Here is a 21,476-nt window from a genome sequence, read left to right as displayed (position 1 = left end):
GGTTAAGTTAATCAGCTGCATCCAGTCATAATGCGGATCAACATGCTAATGTGTCTGTAACATTTAAATCCCATTGGCCCAGGCTCCTTGGGCTTGTCTAGATGGCTGCTAATTCTGTTTGTGACTCGAAAGCTCCTTTTTTCTGTGTTTTGATGGCTGATCAGTCCTCTTCCATAGGTCCTGTCTTAGATATGTTAATATACTCAATCACATACCATTTTGTCTGTCTGGGACTTGATTTAGTTCTGATCCCTTTTGTGTTGCTCTTACAATCTCCTTGCCACCTCCATTTCTGCACTTGGCCTGCTCTTCCCCTTCCCTGACTTCCTCCTGCTCAACAGTTCCCTTGTCATTCAGATTGAGCAGCAGCTTAAATGTTGGTTTATTAGAAAGGCCTTCCCGGAGGACCAAGTGTAAAGAAACCACTCAGTCCTCCTCTAGACTTCACTGTATTGTAATTTGTGCGGAAGTCTTATTAGTATTTGGTACTTACTGTTTACATCATCACATTTTAATTTTTGATTGTCTCTCCCATTGGGATATAAACTTTATGAAAGTAGGGGCCTTTTCAATCTCTGTGCTGCTCTGTGCCTAGCATTCAGAACAGAGTCTGCCACTTGGTAGGTTCTTGTGAATTCTTGCTTGCTAGTGAATGAATGCATGATCTATCAAGAGGCCAATCGTGCTTTTGTAACTTATAAGTTCTTGGAAACATCTTATTTAGCCCCTAATAATGACAGAGAAATTTTAGAAATGAACCTGGCCAGTAATCTACAAGTCCCAAGCCACTTCTCAATGGATGGCAGGCTCATTCAATAAAGGAAAGAGTTGTGTGTTGGGGGGGTGTTCAAAATGTCACCCCTGTGGCTGTTCCACTGACAGGGCTTCCTCAGCAATAGAAGCAGATGCCACCGAACACTCAAATGCTGCCCAAACAATAGATTCCAGTGAGGAGCCTTCAAAAACAAACAAACAAACAACTGTAGAATCTCCTAAACAGGAAACTTGTTTGATGTTATGGTGCCATGCCCTTAGAGTGTTAGGGTAAAAGAAAATCCTTAAACCAAAGGGAAAGCCGGACAGGGTCCAGCCAGTGGAGAGCTAAGACTTCAGTGTTCCCAAGGCATTTGCATTTCATCAGATTTCAGAGTCTTTCTTCAGATTCAGAAAAGTCACCACTCCTGCCATCATAAGAAACTCACCTTTCACTGGGTAGGGGCAAATCTGGAAAGAAATAAAACAGACTCTTGTCTAATTGTACGTGAGACTGAATTTTCCAATGTGTTGTCCAGGAGAGGGATCACTGATAAAGAAACATCTATAAGGTAGGAGATGATTACAAACATTGATTTATTTTATCTTCCATTTGGTCTTTTGGAATAAGATCCAGGCTTTAAAAAGTCCTATTGATATGATTTGCCTCCAGGAAATAAGAATATGAATTCGAATGATAAGCACATGCAATTGACAGAAGGCAATCTTTTCTCCCTGGTATTCATCTATTTTTTGCATTGATTTTTGAAATGTGAAAGGCTGTGGTATACAGTATGGAGTCATTCTTAATGTTAAAGCCACTAAGTTTGTGAATATCTGTGAGATAAGTAAAATCACATTCTAAAGGGAAATGATAATATATCGGCATTGCTGGGGTAGAACTATGTATATTTGGTTCCATGCAGTACAGGGTGGGGCAGAAGTGGGTTTACAGTTATCAGTAGGTGAAACACAGAGTTTATTCTTGTGTTATTAATTATAGTATTTTCCATAAAAACAACTGTAAACCTACTTTTTCTTCACCCTGCATTTAATCCCCTTTCAGAAATGAGGTGCAATGAAGGTCTTAAAAATTAGGTTTTGTTTAGATTCTAATGCCATGGTATATCTTTGGTAAAGATAATTTAGGTAGTTGTATGAAAAATATGGTTTCTATCATAACAATTATCTGGAAAGAGAAAAAATGTTTTTCTTTAAAAAATATGTTATGCCTGTGGTCTTTTGCAGAGCAATTATGAATAGTAATAAAAATTTAATATGCATTTAGTTTCTAATGATATGATTATTGGAACATTACATTTCTAGATCTATTGGTCCTTTTATTTTTACTCCCTTCTGTAAAGGATTTATAATTCATGAATAAAAATTAACTGCTAGCTTAAACTTGACTTGAGGATTTTTAGGACAGAAACTAATTTTTTATGTATTCTGTTCTTTCTACCATTGTTCAGGGCAAAACACTATGGGCATATATTTGGATGTTAATGATATTTTCATTTTTGAAATTTCATAGAGGACTCTGTCATTTATTTTCTACTTTTAACAAATCAATTTTTCTAATAATGCATTTGCACTAAAAAATGAGGAGATGCTATGCTTCTGTGGAAATGAAGTCAGGCAAGTCATGAAACAGATCTCGTATCTGAAGATCTTTCTAAGAAGTAATTTCTTTCTGCAATTTACATTTCATCCATTCCTCTTTTCTTCTCCCTTCTTAAGTCTACTGGTAGAAATTCAAAATGATACTAATAACTACCTTTTTAAATCTTAAAATAAAACCAATTAACTGGAGACATACAAAATATTGTTTAATTAGGCTAAGGCAAGGAAGAAAATATTCAATTAAAACATGGGATCCTTTATCCCATTTCCTTTATTGTTGGTTGAAGATACTTGGCTGCTTTGTTCAATTTCTGAGATTTATGAGATATTAAGCAAGAGACCATATTAGAAAAGAAACTTTATTTTCATTTATGTGATACCTACTGTAGTTACATGACATTTACTATAATTTAGTCTTAGTGGGAGTTTATAAGATTTGAAATCTGAGGGCTTTGCATAATCTCCTTCCAAGTGTTTTAATTGACATTCTGCTATAATGAACCCCACAGACCATTACCTGGCTAATTGCTTGAGTTACAGTGCTTATACAATGCCATTCTGTGTCCTTGGTCTTTTGGGGTATTAAATAGCAAGACTGCTCTGAAAGAGGAGGTGGCTGCTTGTTTTCATGTGAAGCAGTAACCTCCTGATAGCTTTTCCAGGGACAGACCCCCTTCTGTTCTTTCTCTGGGCTGATACCAAACCTGATGCTTATCAGAGACACCTGTTTTTCTGGGGTTTTCAACTCTCTCTTGGAGAGCCTTTGACCTCTAAAGGGTCTTCCGGATCCACTGCCACAGGTAGGGACTTCCATGACCTGACTCCTGGATTAGTCCTGGAGTAGGGCAAAGTGACAGAATAGGGAAAGAACAATATTTAGTTCTGGAGAGCTATGGTTAGCCAGGATTTGTTGGGACAAGAGTCTTAATGCTTTAGAATTAGAAAAGGGCTTTTACCAGCTCATCTCGTCCAAACTCATTGTTTTTCACAGAAGGACAATGAACCCCAGTGGTAAAGGGACTCACCCCAGGTCTCACGCAGCTCTCAGTGGCAGGCTCAGGCTCCCTTTTATGGACTTAACCGAATCCAGATCCATGATGAGGTCTTGGAGTTTAATGCCAAAATGGACTCAGAGCAAAGCAGGAAAGTTCTAACATCGGCATATCATCACAATCCCCCCAAATGCAGTGTGGCCCATGTCCTTCCATGTCTCTCACCTTTTCTTGATGAAGGTACAGGTCAGTGACAATGGTGTTGTGAATGGTGAGGAGATGGGTAAAAATCAACTCCAGTACCCATAGGCCTAGGTTGATTTCTCTTGTGGCTTCTGATAAAAATATTTCTATAGGGTCTGCTCTACCCTTAGACATGCTGATTAAAATGTCTGAGATGCTAAACAGCTCTGAAACGAGTTCAGATTCCAGTGGGCAAGACAGGGACTAATATCTTGGGGGGGTCTTTGTAATGCCTGTTGACATCCTCAAACTCCTGTTTTTTCCGCTGTTAGTTTATAAGATATCCAGAGCACTGCCATAAGTTCAAAACTCTGAAAAAAAGAGAGAGAAAAGGGAGATTTTAAACATTGCAGAATTGAAAGACAAGTGGCACTTTGGTAATTGGAAATACTTTTTATAATAACTTAGTCTTACTGGGTAGGCTGAAGCATTTTTATAATAAAGCGTTTATTCCATGCCATGTCATTAGTGGTTTTGGTTCCTATCTGAGCTCCCTCCCTATGAGCACGTGAGAAGGCTGACCAAAGGACCCACCCGTCTCTCGGCACTGAGAAGCAAGCCTGGCAGCGAAAGGTAAGCTGCTACTGATGAGAATTCCGTGTCTCTCAGGTTCTCCAACAGACGCCTTCTGCTTGTAAGACAAACTCCTTTTCTTCACAAACCTCCAGTCTGCCCTGGCTGCTTGGTGTGGCTCAGTTTCTTGGAGTGTTGTCCCCTAGACTGAAAGGTTGCAGGTTCGATTCCTGGTCAGGAACCCAGTTGGGATGCATGTGAGAAGGTAACCAACCAACTGATGTTTCTCTCTCACATTGATGTCCTTCTCTCTCTAAAAAAAAGATCAGTGAAAAAATGTCCTTGGGTGAGGGTTAAGACCTCTGATCTGTTGGATTCTGTATCCTGAAGCTGCCCTGGAACTGCCCTTCTAGGGAACCTCTGCTGTTTTGGATGGACCCGATAGAACGGGAGAGATGGACCTGATAGAACGGGAGGGATGGACCTGATAGAACGGGAGGGATGGACCTGATAGAACGGGAGGGATGGACCCGATAGAACAGGAGAGATGGACCCAATAGCACGGGAGGGAGCTTGCTTTCACCCCATTTCTGTGACGCTTCCCTGCTGAGAACACCCCGCAACATGCATTCTGTTGGTCTCAAAAAGGTGAAGCAGTTTCCTTAGGTTGGGTTATACATATTTTAATGAGTGCATAAATAATTTATATGAAGGAAGCAGAAAAGTCTCAGTGAAATCTCTGGGAGTTTCTAATATGAAACCCCATTTGCCTCCATGTAGATTTTTGTTAACATTCAGTTAAAATTCTGTTTTTCAGCAACAACTTTGATAGGTTATGAACTGCCACCGGGACCAAGTAATTAGCAAATAAGTGAGCAAATCAATCATGTTTGGACCCCGTTGCTGTTTTCTTTTTTGAGTGAACAAACTTTACTTTTTAGGGTAGTCCTAGTTTTACAGAATAACTGAAGAGAAAGCACAGAGAATGTCCACACACACCATCGCCACCACCCTCCACGCACCCTTCCCTGTGCACGTCTGCAAAGCTGACCACAGGCTCAGTGTCAGCCGCTCATTCACCCGGTGGCTTCTCCCACCTCTTTTCTATCCTTAAAACGAGGAAGCCCTACAGCAGGCGTACTCAGAATCTGGGTGTGGGGAAATAAGATGAAACAGAGCCCCATCCTTAATGATTTCCTTTAGGTTTTGAAAATATGGAGCCAGGGCCTATTTTCATGCCTACATTTAATGTACACGTTTACCTGTCTACTCATCCGTGTGGGTGAGTTCACTTTCCACTCAGCAGTTACCTGAGTTATTACTTCGTCCTGCCCAAGCTGATTGCTCCCAGCTCCCCTGAGTGTGGAGTTTTTTCTCCACACCCAATCCGGCGCCTTGGGCCTCACCTGCCACTTGGATCGTTTGACTTGGTGTCTGTCACGCTACCTTGATTTAAAGGTGGGAGGGGAAGAGAAGCCGCTGAAAAAGTGCACAGAGGAAAAGAAAAATATCCACATTTGCTGCCAGACTTTATTTTTTATGGCGTTAGATTGTTAATCAAAGTCAATCCCTTTTATTTAACAAAAATATGCTGAGAATGTGTCTTCATTTTACTATCCATTTGTTAAATATAAGAAGCATTTAACTTGGTAGAATGTAATGTTATAATCATTGTACTTAATAAAACTGTAATGGATTCACTTATTTAGACACTCTGGGAGAAATAGCCTCCCACTGGATAATAGAAATTATGGTGCTTTTGGAGCATCTATCAACACAAAGGGATGAGCAGAGCTCACCAGAGTGATTACAATCATGTGGAACTGCAGTTAAAAATAGAGTGGGAAATGGAAATCTGTAGTTAAGATGTTTCTCCTCCTTTTGATGGTGTGATATTTACCAGTGAACTAAAGATCTGAGCTCTAGAAGGCCTGTGTGAGTTTGCTGGGTGAATTGGGCAGGAGAAAACAGCTTACAAGAAATTCTAACAGTTCACCCTTGTGCTTATGTAGCACTGAGAGTTCAACACCAGGCACTTTAAAAAGGAAGAGGGTTGTTTGGCCGATGCACCTCTCATGGAGGGAGAAGGAAGTAGGGGCAGCAACTGTCTCTCCCCATTATTTTTCTTTGTATTTCCTCCTGACATCCTTATTTAATACGCTCCTGTTGTGGCACATTCTGCCTTCGAGTCTGAAATGGATGTGATGTGGTCCCTCTTGGCTGCTGCTCTGAACCCCCCCCCCTTTTGCTCACTTATTTAAGTGGGAAAGTCACAGGGTGCTGCTGACATGCTCAGAGCAAGCTGTGAAGGCATCCATTTCTTGACCTAGGCTCTTGGTCTCTTACAATACTTCCTCTTTTCCTTCCAAACCTCAGTCCAGGAAAGGCCCCTCAGACCAGGCACACTCACCTCACCCATCTTTTACAGCAGAGGTTTGGGCGAGGTTCTCGCTTTGCCCCTAAAATCAACTCAGAAAAGCTACGAATTAATTACGTAGGCTGCAGGGACATAAAATTTAACAAGCCCCATTTCTATGCAAACATCTCCATGTCTAGGTGGTCTGCCTAGTGCAAAATTATCTCTAATTCATTGTATATTTTAAAATAAAACCTTGACCTATAACTAAACCTCACCCTGTGTTTCTAAAGAAAAATAATTCTTAATCATATTGTTTAGGAATTTCCCCACTCACAGATTCATACTTTTTCTCATTCTCATTTTTTTCAAAATGATATATATTAGAACCACCATTCTAAGAAACCTCCTAGCGTCAAAATATAAAGTTAAATCCTAGTTTAACCAAGTCAAAGATTTCAGACTGAAATTAAGCACAGTAATGACTACTTTCCAGAACAGGTCGATCTCTTTTAATTTGTGAGACAACGTCAACAAACTGGCGTAGGCCTCATCTCTTATTGCCCGGACTCTAACAGCTCCTGCTACCTTTTATTGCTTATTGTTTTTGTCCAGTCTGCAACCACCTTTCGTGTAAAAGCCTGGGGGTGGGGGTGGGGTCCCTTCCCCGCTTTAACTTTCAGCGACTTCTTACAGTTTGTAGAATAAACCCCAAATCCTGCAGACGGTCTACAGCACCCTACAAGGTGTGTCTCGCTGTGCCAGTCCCCCCTGTCTCGCTGCACCGGTTCCAGACCTCCTGACCTTCTCTCCTGTGAAAGCCGCTGGTGTCTGCTGCTTGGGAAACTCCGGAGACCAGCCGCTTCCGGTGGGTCCACGTGGTTTTCTCAGGCCTTCCTCTCAGCTTAAGTCCTACTTCCTCAGTTTTTTTTCTAGCCGCCGGTCTGAAATAATCTTCCCTTGTCTCTCTTTGTCAAATCCCTATTTATTTCCTCCACTGCACTCATGACAGTCTAAAATATTGATTTTTTAATTTATTACTCCCATTGAAATGTGAGCTCTAGGGGAGCAGGTATTTCATTTTATAACTCCTGCATATACTGTGGTGTCTGACACAGAGTAGGTGTTTAATAAACATTTATTGACTAAAAAAAAAGAAAAAATGAATGAATGAGAAAAGAACACAGCAAGGACTATTGGTCATAATGAAATGTGGAAAATTGAAAGTAACCATTCACCTAAGCAAGGAATGCTGTGTGTATAAAAGTTCATCCTATGATTCTGTACAACTCTAACTCAGAGGGAAAAATGCTCTAGGCATGGTGAAAAATATCCTCACCGTGGCAGCCCAGCAACATATCCACACATATCCATGTGCCCCAAATTATATTTTTATATATATTAAAAATATGTATACTGGATTCAGCATTGAAGAATGCAATTGAAATACAACACTGGTTGGGAGATATATTTGCAGGCTCAGAAAATTGTGGGAGGATATTTTGACAAAACTTTGGGGACATAATTGGATACAGCTAATTTCTAACAGATTAAGATGTGGATGGTTGAGGAGTAGTTGGTTTTAAAAAAAGAAAACGTAGGATTGGATGTAAGACAGAACATTCTGGAAGTTCATGATGAAAGTGGAGGTGAAGTAGAGAGGAGTGGAATAGGATTCGGTCTGGGGCTGCTGCAGGGGTGTCCTGCACAGAGGGATTCAGCGCGGTCCTTAGGTGCTCAGGCAGTGATGGAACGGTGGGCGGGGGGAAGCACAGGTGCAGGCCTGCCACTGGGGGCCTCTGGCCGTCAGAGAAGCAGGGCTTGGCTCTTGATGCCCAGGGTAGGAACTGCCAGACACACCTGCCAGCGGTCACGGCCGCTTGCAGAGCCGAGGCAGACAAACAAACATGTGGGTGCGGCAGAGGACACCACACAACTTCAGTTCTGTCCAAGTCAGAGCGTTCGGGGCCCATGCAAGTGCCTCTCCTGGGCAGAAACTAAATGGGAACCCAGAAGAAGTAGTTCTTAGGCTCTGAGTCCCTGAGATGCAGGGAGTGCCATGGTACCTACCCCTCTAGGGTGGAAATGGTACCAACGTGGCACAATATGAGAGAATAGGAAATACTTGTCAGCACATTAAAATACTATTTCTGGCTAGTTAATTTCATCAGATATAATCCTCACAAAAATAATGGGCAACAGTTACCAAGGACACTATGTTGAGAGCTTTTCATGCATTATCTCATTAAGTTTCAGAACTGTACAAAATGAAGCTAGTGTTTCTATTTTAGAAACAAGAAACCAAGACTTAGAAAGGTACAGTAGCTTGCTCCTAATTGAAGAACTAATAAGTAGAAGATCTGAACTTGATACTTAGGACTACCTGCCTGCAAAGCCAATGGCTCTTAGTCCTTACACTACAGTATTTGATACTTGCTAGTCAGTTATTAAAGTTCTTTATTAACCATGGTCCAAGCCTCAACATAGAACTTTCCAGTCATCTCACAAATGTACACTATTAAGTTGGCATAAATACCTCATTTCTACTGGGACAAAAAAACAACTAACAAATCTTCCAAAAAGAAAAAGTCCTCCCATATAGGGCAGTATCTTAGTGAGAGAGGAGAGTACATTATTAGAAGACATGTAATATAGTATCTCCTGTATTTAGAATGGAATTTTATGGTATGAGCTATTTTTTTATAGACTGATAAACTGTCTTCTGCTATAAGACTACGTTATAGAATCTGAAGGTTAGAAGGAACATTGGAATTTGAAGCATCTTCAAGATCCCTTCTAATAGCATCTGAACCAGGGGTGGCCCAGTTTCTGCTTAAGAACTTTCAGTGGGTTCAACTCTTAGAACTGTGGGGGCAGATTGCCTGGGGCGGGGCAGAGGGAAGAGCACAGGGATGTTTGCTGTTGGACAAAGACAACGGTCTTACCTAGGCTTGCTCAAGTGTCTGTGGGACCGTTGGGAACTTTCATTTAGATTGTGTTTGGCTAGGGTGGCTTACTTGAGACAGCTCTGTTCCATGTGCCTCTTATCTTCTTTGGACCAGTAAGCTTGCATAGCCTTCCAATGGCAATGGCCAAAGTCCACCAGAGCAAGTTGAAACAGAGCAGGGCTCTTGAGACCTAGGCTTGGTAATGGCACCCTGTCATTTCCACTTCATTCGACTGGACAAAGTCACATGGCTGAACTCCAAGTCAAGGGATTGCAGTACAGACCTCATTTCTTTTTTGGGAGACTGTGCAAGATCCATCTATCCAAGAGTGTGAGTACAGGTAGGGGTGGACATTTGGGGACAATAATGCAGTTGTTTACTTCATTTTAGTTTAGCAAATATTTATGGGATATGTTATTTGCAAATACTATGCTAGTCACTTGGAACACAAAAAACTAGAGACCCAACTTTCTGCTCTTTAAATGCTTACAGTCTTGGCAGCCTTCAGGATGAAGGGCTTACTGTATTTAGGTTGATGGGGGACCTAAGCTTCCTTTTAGTTCTTTACTTCTAACCTCTCTGTGAAGATTTATACCTGCATTAAACTTCAGACTTGGCATTTGAATTATGTTTTTATTGTTTTAGTGGTTTAAAATTTGGAAAGCAAGCAAGTCCTTACTTGCTTGAGTCATGAAATTTTGGGTCTATGTTTTAATGTTTTTCCCCAAACATGAATACATTTTCAATTAAAAATTAATGACATATATGCACCGTCAGTCCGGTTGCTGTCAGTATTTGCTCCCCTGATTTCAAAGGTCTTGCTTTCCTCATATAAAAACTCTTGGGGAGCCTCGTGATGGTCTTCAGGTAGTGACTATATTATCCTTTAATATCTGTATTTAAGTTGGGGAGCAGGAAGCTGCCATGCAAGGAGTACATACATGAGGACAGACCACACCCCACACAGGGAGGCTGAACACTATCCCAATATCATTAGTTCTGCTCACCCCTTTTTCTAGCCTGTTGTTCTATTGCTGGACATGCTATGTTCCCTCTGTGACTAGGTCTGTCCAATACTAGTGTGTCATGTCAGAGACATGCTTCCAGTCAGAGACTAGGATGTCAGCGATAGACTTCTCATCTCTCCTCTCCTTCATGTCTACCAAGTTCACGTTCTTTCTTCCACTGAAGGGTCTGGAATTGAGCTCCATGAAGTGTCCAACTCAGTTCATTCTGCAGCATCTCCTACATCTCCTTAATCCCCAGGCAGCCTGTGGGAAGGGCATGGGCTGACTTGGGCGTCAAAAGGATCTAGGTTTTAATTCCAGCTCCACTGCTTCTTAATACTGTAATCTCATGCAAGCTACTTAATCTCTCTGTGCCTCAGTTTTATAATCTGTTATATGGGCAAAGCAAATCTTATTTTTTATGATTCATTTATGATATAATTGCAATAACAATTACAAAGTATTTGCACAATGCCTACATCGTTCTCATTGTTAGTTTCCTTTCTCTTCCTGCCCCGACATGCATCTCTCATTGGCCACCTCATGACTGGTTCATCAAGAGGCCATCACATACTTTTAGAGTAAAACTTAATTTGTATGCATAGACTAATAACAGATATGTTTTCACATGACCTCATTTGTTTAAGAGAACACAGCAATGTTTTAGAGCATTAACACTCACCATTAATTAACAGCAAAGTGGTGAGGAATTAAAAATTACCAACATTTCCCATTGGATATTTGCTTTGGCTTGATGTTTACTGCAGACAAAATCCTTAGAGATTGGGCCAGCTTTGACTTTTCTTTACATTCTATGACCCAGCACAGGACCTGGCACACCTCAGATGCTCAAATAAATGTTTGTTGAGCAAATGAATGTTTCATTGAATGGAATTGTATGAACTAATGAAGTTTTCATTATTTTATATAGAAACCCAGTATTAACGTTGTCTGGTTTTTGCTGAGACTTAGTCTGGCTGGCTGATGTGTAGTAACCATGTTTTCTGTGCTCACGGATGTGCGGGCTCAGGCTGTGAGGCCGTGGGGTCTGTGTTTGGAGGGATGCGGTGCCACCATCTGCCCTTCACACTTTCCTCTCTGCTGTTGCTGTGCATCATCTCTCCTACTAGACTGTAAAGTCCCTGAGGACAGAGTCCATGGCTTTGAGGACAGAGTCCATGGCTTTGATATAATTTCTCAGGGCTTGAGCATCGTTAATTTTCAGTAAGTACCGGTCAGAGGAAAGTTAGCATTTTTTGAATTTTTGTATCTTTGTCTTTGTTCATCTGTTTTTTTGTGTGCTGATTTATGTCGGTCTTCTCTATAGCTCTTCCTTTGATCCTACCCTCGGCTTTATTGTTTTTCAATCTTGTAAATGCCACATGATTTGTGGGAAAGTATTGAGGCTTTGAAATTAAACAGACTCGATTTAAGTTCCGAATTTACGACTTACTGGTTGTGTGATTTGGAGCAAGGTAGTTGCTGTTGGTGCCAGTTTCCTCATCCGTGAAGGTGAATGATAGTGTGTCACCTGTCTGGCGGAGCTGTTTGGAAAACTGATTGGATTGATGAATGTAAGGCTTCTACTCATCGTAGGGGCTCTATAGATAGCAGGTGTTATTACTATCTTTATTTACCTTCTCTTTACTCTGTTGCTATTTATTCTAACTACTACTTCCTTTTCCAATGAAAAGAAAAGCATTAATTTTTACCCTTGCCTCTTCTGCTAGCAGCCTCTGGAATGCTGGGAGTTGCCGGGGAATGAAATACTATGAAGCAGCAAAATTTCAATTCACAGGAACCCTTATATCACTTTAAACACTGATAAAACCCCTAATAAGAATAACTACTATTTACCCCATTAAAATAATACAAGGATAAAGATGAGTTTTCAAAAAAAAACCTCCCCAAATTTTAAAACAAAGAAGTAGAGAGTTAAATAACACATGAAGAATCTAAGAACATAGAATATATTTAAATTTATGTTTTTTAAAAATTCACTCTCCCCATTTATCACAATGGAGTCTACAAGATTGCTTTCACGACAGGATCATTATCCCTAGTAGATTGAAGGACTAGTTTACTCATATTTTCTTGAAATAATTGAGTTTGCTGGAGTAAACTATTCAGCTCGATATTTTTCATCTTTCTCTAATACAAATGTATTTGATTCCTATAAATCTGAGTAAGGTCAGTCAGGAAATTATACATATTTGTTTTCCACAGGGTATATGAGCTATTAAGTCATGTTGCACTTATAGATCATGTTTGCTACTTGGCAAGATAATTAGAGTGACTGAGAACAATATTTTAGAACATGTAATACAAGGAAAACAACCAGAAAGTAGAATTGAAGCAAATGTTCCTTATAATAAATGCTCTAAGTAAATATTTTATTGTGATTCAAACTCAAATTTGCATGTAAAATACATAAAATATCATTTAATATTATATACACTCTTCATTCCTATGGTTCCTATATATGTTCTCTCATATAAGTACTTGTTCATATTACTTTTCACTTAGATCTCATGTAATTTGTGTATGTATTCCCATTCTTTCTTCCCATTCTAGCCTCAGTTATGTGGATGTTTTCTTGGCTTTGTACTATTTTAATTATTTTGGCTATGGCTGGTATGGACACAATAGCAAAGACCACACCATACATCAAATTTACGAAGAAATCTGAGGAGAAAGAGATGCTGAAGGGACACAAGCCATCCAGTGCCCTGCCTCCGGGGGAAGAAGAGACCCCCTTCACAGAAGTGGCCCGCACGGTGGAACCAACCCCCCACACCTCAGTCCAAGATCCCGCCTTCGGCACTGCCACTCTCTTCCCCTTTGAAAACTTCACTCTGGATACGGCTGATTTCTTTTTGAATTGCTGCGATTGTTGTTCATCTGTACCAGGGCAGAAAGGAGAACCTGGCGAGGCTGGAAAGTCAGGTATTTGGAAATATATAAAGCCTCATTTCTCCCTTACACATCCTTAGAGTTGAGAGGTGGGTTGGGGGTAGAATTGCCCCAAGGGTTTCTGCATCGTCATGAACAGGGGTATAAGCCCAGGGGTAACATTTGACAAAGGCAAATAGGTACTGTGTGGCCCAAAGTGGCAGCTACTAGTCTTGTGCATGGCTATTAATAAATATTAAAATTAAATAAAATTAAAAATTCAGTTCCTTAGTCACACTAGCCATATTTCAAGTGCTCAGTAACCACATATGGCCAGTGGTTACCTTATTGGTCAGCACAGGTATATGGCATTTCTATCACTGCAGAAACTTCGGCTGGGCGATGCTGGTTAGAGCAGAGACCGGGCCTACCAACCCCAGCACTGGTGTGCAGCTCTCCAAGCTACACATGTTCGTGACCAGTATAATCTTTTCATTAAAGGCCAATGTAAAAAGGGAAAATGAAAATTCTGTTATCTGGTAGGGCTGTAAGCTGACTGATGGATTTTTGGAGTGCTATTTGTAGTTAGGATTAGAAATGGAATGCCTGTGAGGTGGAGAATAAAGCCAGGATTCAGTTCGCTTCTCATTGAAATTCCGAGTCAACACTGTATCTTTGCCCAGCAATTTTCTCCATTGAACGTCATGGTTACATATTTCGAACTTTCAGATGTCTTTCATATATACATTATGAATGTACTCTCAGTTTTATTATAATATATTTCAGCTTTTACATGTCATATAGCAGAGAATTGAAGGTAAAAATGAGATCAGAATGCCGCTATGCAATCTCACTATGCCCTAAAAAATTACGTATAAATATTTATTGTGTTTTGCTTGAAGAATTTAAAGTTATAAAATCAAGAATTACACATCCTCATTAAGGCTTTCATTCATTTCACCCAGCTGTGGGAACCTTTCTAGAAATGTGCTCAATAGTTACGTAGAGCTGAAATGAAAGGGTAACAGAGCCGGGCAGTGGGCTGGGCCACCAACAGTTCAGGGCTGCAAAAACATTATTGGAAATGTAATGAGACCGAGAAAATTATATTTACCAGAATTTCTCTTAGTATCATACTGGTTGGCAAGCTGCTTGGGAATAAAAACCCCCAAGGTCAAGTAAACACAGCTGGCTGCTAAACTGTCTTCTAATGCTGTGGGTCTGTAACATCAGGGCTTGTGTTTTACTCACTGGTGGATTTAGCTGCTTCGTTCTCAGAGCTCAGCCCTTCCTGTAAATTCGCGTGACAAATACTCTGAGGATGTGCCAAGTCATTAGTTTACTGAGGGCGCTCGTGTGTCTTAGTCTGACTGGTTCTGCAAAGAGCACCGTGCGTAGGAGCTAAGCATGTTGAGTCTCCCATGGTCTCACCTTGGGGAAACTTTCTTACTTCTCTAAGTCTGAATTTCTAAAATAGTAAAATGGGGGTAACAGTAATCCCAGCTCCACTGAATCATCAAGAGAACGGAATGACTTCATATGTGTAAGGACTCGGTAGGGTGCCTGGCACAGAGTAAGTGCTCAACCATTGGGTTTATTGTTTCAGTTAGCTGTGGCAGGAGACTTTCCCTACCTCCTGAAATACTCTGAGCCTGATAGGGTCCTGTTTTTAAGATAACTAGAGAGGTTTTTATTTTGGCTTTATCAGTGTTTTCAAAAACATAACTTAAAAAAAAATAGAAATCTAGTATGAGAGCCTCATTAAATAAACTTGAAAATAACTCATATCCTAATTTGTTCATTGAGTATTAGCTTATGCCATTTTCTCAGGGATGTATCCTTTGATTCTTTACATCACTAACTACAGGGTGATGATATCTATATTTGTGTGCCTATTGGTTCAATGTTTATCTTTCATGGACTCTCAGCTCTACGAGAGTAGGAACTGCTGGAATATATTTTTTAAGTTTTGTATAAATCTTTTTTTTTTTTTTTTTTTAAACATTTTTTATCTTTAGAGGGGAAGGGAAGGAGAGAGGAGAGAAACATCAATGTGTGGTTTTCTTGTGTTACTTTAAAAATTATAGTTGACATACAATATTGTATTAGTTTTAACACAGTGATTCAACATTCATATACCTTACAAAGTGACCAGCATGTAAGTATCTGTAATGGTATATAGTGATGATATTAATGACTATTTTTTTTAGCTGTACATTACATACCCATAGTTTACTTTATAACTGGGAGTTTATAATTTCAACCCCCTTCTCTTTTGCTGATCCCTCCGTCCCCTCCCGCTCTGGCAACTGTCAGTTTGTTCCAGGAATGTTGATGGCTGGTTCCTGATAGCTGGTAGGGTGCTTGGTTTATAGGAAGCCTCAGCAATAGTTCCTGAATGAATGCACTAATGAATGAGTGGGAAAACCCAAAGTGCTAGTTTTGTGGTTTTACTTCTGATTGGAAAGCATGGTCCACACGAGGCTAAGGGTCAGGGAACCATTCAGTTCTTGTTGTCTGACACAGCACTGCTTCCCTGAATCCTTAGATCACTGCCGTGAATCCAGTGACAAGTACTAATGTGCCCAATGTATCTATTCAGGTAGTACCAAATTGCAAATTGGACAAAATATTGTCATTAGAACTCTCTAATCGTTTATTCTCATCCAGATCTTATCATTTGGACACTGACAGTCATTAGTCTTAATAAATGACTCTTTTATTCTCCCCTGAATTATGATATTTTGAAAGAGAATTTTTTTCACCTTAATGGTTTTCATATCTCATTTCTAGGTCCTGAGGGAAAGGCTGGTAATATGGGGATCCCAGGGCCACCAGGAGTCATTGGACCCCAAGGTCCAAAAGGCCAGAAAGGAGAGAAAGGTAGGTAATGATATGGATTTCATGTCAAAACTCAAGGAATGTTCTGAATCATTTTTAGGACAGCAATTTGCTAAGTAAGTATCAGATTCTTGCAGGTGGAGTAATTAAAAAAAATGTAAATTTGGTTAAGCATATTGTGAGTTATATTTTATATAAAAATGTTAATTTATAAATATCCAGTTGGGAAATTTTAAACTTCCCTGGTGACATATCACATCCACGTGGGCACACGCATCTTTTCTCTCTCTCATTGGTCTCACAGCTGACCCAGTGACTGGGCATCTTCTCTAGAGAAGGGTCCCTCCCTATGTCTTCCTCATGATGCAAATTAATTACATACTAGACAGAACTAAGTAGGGTAGGCAATCCTATTCCATGGAGATGGACAGCCTGTCTGCAAAGGAGAATATAAAGTATCCCTCGGCTTACACTCAAATGGAGGGCAGTGTCCCTGGGGGAAGAGAGCTGAATGTGAGTGGATGCCGTCAAGCACGTAGCAGTGACCGGTCACTTCACCTCATCTGAAAATTGAGGGAAATAGACTAGATATTTGTTCATACCATTTCCTTTCAAAAAAAAAATTATAGTCACATAACTATAGATCTTTCACAGATCTTTTCTAGTTCAGAAACTCTATAATTCTATAGATGTAACAGTAAAGAAGGCATTCTGCCTGGAAAATCCTGGTTCTGTAAGAGCTTCAAGGGATTGAGGGAAGGTTACAGATTCACTGGGACCTTCAGAAATTCCTCAGTGAATACCGCCAGCTCATACAAATACCATCTATCCATCAAGTTAAATACTTTAGCCTCAGTGTCACATGTCAAAAGGCCTAATATCATCTATACATCACCCTCCACATGGCTCAGGAACTGCCTAACTCATTTCTAGTGGAAATTCAGTGAAGTAATTACTCAGCAAAGAGGCTAAGGTAAGAGAGAGCTACTTCACACTTGTCAGTTATCTGATTTTCATTCTTGGAAACATTTAATCCTTTTGTGGCTGAATTATATTAGCAGAAATCTCTGTGAAATAAAGATGAGTGATGAACCTCCCGAGTGATTCATACATTAGCCAGACTTCTGGAAGTAGAAGACAAAAACAGGGAAGTATCCTAAGATAAGGTTCTGAGGGCTATGCTTTGAAGAAGGATCAAAGGTAGAAATTCATTCAGCCAGTCTGTAGCATGGTGACTTCACTTCCCTTTCACTTCCAGACTTAGTCTAAACTCTTAGTTCAGATCTAAAGTTTTTAAAAAAAAATAAGTGACCTGAGTGACTGCGTTCTGGCCAATCACAACCTAATTGAGGAAATTCAGTGTAAGCATTTAAAATCCTTGAATGAACTTGAGGACCAGAGTAACTGCAGTGAAGGTCAGTATATGAGCATGGACAAGGGCTGGGAATAGAAATGGCCCTTCACTTCCATTCAGGGTGAGTTTATCTCCAAATGTGCACAGGCATTTTCCTGATGGCCTTAGAGTTAATTTCCAAATTTTGAATTTTATGTGGAATGGCAATGGAGGAACTAGGTGCTTGGAAAACTGCTGCGTGACTCAGGGTGGGATTTCTGTCACTGCTCTTGTGAAATCTGGGGGAGTCTCCTCTTAGGATTTTTAATTTGATTTACAATTTTCTTTTTCTTGACACGTGGAAACAAAAAATGTTAGTTATATATAAATAATGTGGTTGGTTAATCTGTACCAACCAATGTACTACATAATCATGTATGACGGTGTTCAGATTTCCGAACTTGTTTATACTTCAATTTCTTCTGTGATAAAAGTGATGACAAAAATATCTGTTTACCATTCTTGAAGGGAGATGTTGTAAACTTTCTTAAATTAAAAGTGTTCTAATGGGTGAAATGTGCTCTGTTATATGAGAGACTGTATTAATATCACATAAAAATTAACATTAAATTCAAAAGCCTGGATTAAATAAAAGTCATGTTAAGAGTTGGGAACATTACCTGGTGCAAAGTAGATGATCAATAAGAGTTAGCTATTATCATTATTGTTATTGTTATTGTCATTTACAATTCAAATAAGTCTAGTATGGCTACACTAACAGGATGGGCCTTCAGCCAGGTCCAGTATAAAAATCCATTTTGTGGCAAATATCTGAACACCCTGATTAAAACTTTTTAAATACAGTTTCTCCCAGTATTATAATTTGTTCAAAAGGCATGTGAAAAATTTTGCAAACAAAATAAAAATTGGCTTTTCTCAATGCTTTCTGTCAAGGACAGTATGTTCTTCTCCTACACGGGGTTCGTCAAGGTTTGTTTTATCCAACTGCACAGCGCTGTGCTCTGCGTTAAACTTACGTGGGGTACCGCACAACTTCTCGGGCACTGTGGGGAATGTAAAGAAGGGGACATTTTAACTGTCACTCAAAATCTATGCCAGGAAAAACACAGACACATGCGTGTGCAGCACGAGGCAGAGCTGAGAGCTCCGTGAGAGACCCGAAGAGCGGCGGAGACGCCGAAGGGGCAGCTGGGCTCTGTCTGGAGAGGTCGGCACTCACCCCAAATGCCCTTTACGTGGCTTACTGCCAACTGGGGTGCAGTATTCCTAGTGGTGCTCCGTAACCTTTCCCTGTATTGTTTGGCTTTATTATTTTTTATTGCATTTGGGGTAACATTGGTTAATAAAATGATACAGGTTTCAGGTACACAATTCTATAAATATGTCACCTGTGTATTTGTATTGCGTGTTCTCCGGCTCAACCATATTGTTTTACTTCTACCCATTTTGGTAAAGGGAGCATTGGCATGCAACATGGTTGCGAAATGGATGTTAGTTTTATCATAACTAGTACAATTAGAAAGAAGTTAATCTTGGCATCATTTTAGGACTTAAGGGAGAACGTGGGGACCAAGGAACAAGTGGTGTTCCGGGATACCCAGGAAAACCGGGAGAGCCAGGTAGGATATAAACTGCATCCATTGTGGCGTTTGAACTGTATCGTGTGTGCAGTGTGGCCCCTAATTTTCTTCTTGTTTGTATTCAAAGTTATCAGGAGGTAAGAGATAGGCCTTCTGATTTACAAATGTAATATATATATATATATAAATTGCTATTGTTTTCCTGATAGTGTCGTGTACTGGTTACATTGCAGTGCGGGTACAGGGCTAGGAATGTGGAGACTAAGTAAAGGTATTTGAGCTCTGTTCCCATCTCCAGCTGTCTTTGGGAAAAGACCCCTGGACTCTGGGTTTTTTCTTCTTTGCCTCAAATGTTTTGGTTTTGGCTGGACAATACAGAGATTCAGGAGAATACTTGGGTTGGGCTAAAATGCAAGTGGAGTGGAATAAAGAGAGTAACTATAGTTTTACTACTCTTTATTATCTTAAAACTAAAATAAAAATAAAACTAGATAAACAAGACCTAAATATAAGCTATGATTTCTCAGTGGCATTAGTTCTCCCATTACGGGACACATGTGTGATGTGAGTGGCTCGGTGTAAGCATCTCGCCTCAGTTAGAGGAGCGAAAGGACAAAAGGTTTGCAGGTTTCCAGCCCCAGTTGGTAGATGTCGTTCCTATTTTGTGAGCTCTGTAACAGTAGCCTGTTGTTTATAGCCTGTGTGGTCCTTAACATCATTTTCATTTTCCATTTCAGGTGGAGTCGGTCCTAAAGGGGATAAAGGAGACACTGGACTGGCGGGAGTAAAAGGACAGAAAGGCTCAAAGGGGGACACATTTGTAAACGCTACCAAAGGAGAGAAAGGAGACCGAGGGGCTGTGGGCTCACCAGGCTTGAATGGAGAGCCCGGGGACAAGGGGGAGAAGGGGGAGATGGGGGATAAGGGGTACTGTGGGAATTCTGGGGAGAGGGGGGGCAAGGGCGACAAAGGGGAGGTGGGGATGAAAGGAGAAAAAGGTAGCAAAGGGGATACTGGGATGGAAGGCAAAAGGGGCCCAGAGGGCCTGCCTGGAGCCCAAGGTGATTCAGGGGCAAAAGGACAAAAGGGGGAGTTAGGTCCTCCTGGTCTCATGGGACCTGTGGGGCCAAAGGGTGAGCTTGGGAGCAAAGGAGTCCGAGGCTCTATTGGGAAGAAGGGCTCTCGGGGCCTTAAAGGGTCCAAAGGGGAGGTGGCCAGAGTCCCACGGTCGGCTTTCAGTGCTGCTTTATCGAAGCCTTTCCCTCCCCCCAATGTCCCTATCAAATTTGACAAGGTTTTCTATAACGACCAGGGGAATTACAGCCCTGTCACCGGTAAATTTAACTGTAGTATTCCTGGGGCATATGTATTTTCCTACCACGTCACAGTGAGTGGCCGACCCGCTCGGATCAGCCTGGTGGCCTGGAATAAGAAGCAGGTCAAGTCCAGAGAAACACTCTATGGTCATGAGATAGACCAGGCCTCTCTCCTCATTGTCCTGAAATTAAGTGCAGGGGACCAAGTCTGGCTGGAAGTTTCCAAAGACTGGAATGGAGTGTATGTCAGCCCTGAGGATGACAGCATTTTTACTGGGTTCCTTTTGTACCCAGAGGAAACTTCCAGAATTTCACCATAAACTTGTGTCTTAACACTGTAGGTTGGAGTCAGTGGAATGTCAGGTGGCATAGAATAGTGCTACTGAAAAAATAACTTTCATTATTTTTTATCACTATAAAAATACAGAAAAAATGATATTGCTTAAGGTTCATTGCTATTGCTATTTTAAGGTATCATCTTTAAAAATAGTTACCTATCTGTATTTGAGGTCAGATGTCTAGTCACTCAGTAGATGGCTTTTTCATTTAGCATTATAATGGCATTTCTCAAGCCATTTAAGTAATTAACATTTGTATACAACAAATAAATAAGATTTATAATTAATAAATATATTCTTACTAAACATCTTTTATATCTCATATAAGTGCATGTAATTCTTTTCTGTGTGAACATGAGGCTACCAGCATTTCATGATGGGCAGGTATCACTGAAAAGTTTCTAACTCTGTTAAAAGGGTTGCCTTCCAACGAAGTGGAACTATGGCCATATTAGTTTAATTTGGGAAGAATACACAGAAAGAATGGTAAAGACTAGCTAAACTATCTTTACTATTAATCAGTATGCAAAGCTTTGCTTATAAAAAGCCTGTATTATATGGACTTGTGTGATGGGTAAAAGGTAAAAAGAAAGTTAATAAAAGTGTTGCTCAGTTCAATCCTTGCAAAGACCCAGCCATTCTTCACAGTATTGTGCTGAGAAGAACGGAATGTTCCCCCAATGATTCCAAAGTGAAATTAGAATATTACTGATCTGAGCG

General features: G+C 40.4%; 1 protein-coding gene across 1 annotated transcript; it reads left to right on the top strand.

Annotated features, from left to right (window-relative positions):
• Window positions 1-7,317: 7,317 nt before the first annotated feature.
• On the top strand, window positions 7,318-20,818 carry OTOL1 (otolin 1). The gene is made up of 5 exons (XM_037140958.2): window positions 7,318-7,348; window positions 13,010-13,381; window positions 16,121-16,210; window positions 19,070-19,141; window positions 19,840-20,818. The coding sequence occupies exons 2-5, from the start codon at window positions 13,018-13,020 to the stop codon at window positions 20,736-20,738; spliced, it is 1,425 nt and encodes a 474-aa protein (XP_036996853.2). The 5' UTR covers window positions 7,318-7,348; window positions 13,010-13,017; the 3' UTR covers window positions 20,739-20,818.
• Window positions 20,819-21,476: the final 658 nt, after the last annotated feature.

This window comes from Artibeus jamaicensis, unplaced genomic scaffold (assembly GCF_021234435.1).
Source record: "Artibeus jamaicensis isolate MK-2021 breed Jamaican fruit bat unplaced genomic scaffold, CSHL_Jam_final scaffold_474, whole genome shotgun sequence".
Lineage (NCBI taxonomy): Eukaryota > Metazoa > Chordata > Mammalia > Chiroptera > Phyllostomidae > Artibeus > Artibeus jamaicensis.
The sequence above is the reverse complement of the archived record's forward strand: the minus strand, read 5'-3'. Positions and strand labels throughout refer to the sequence as shown.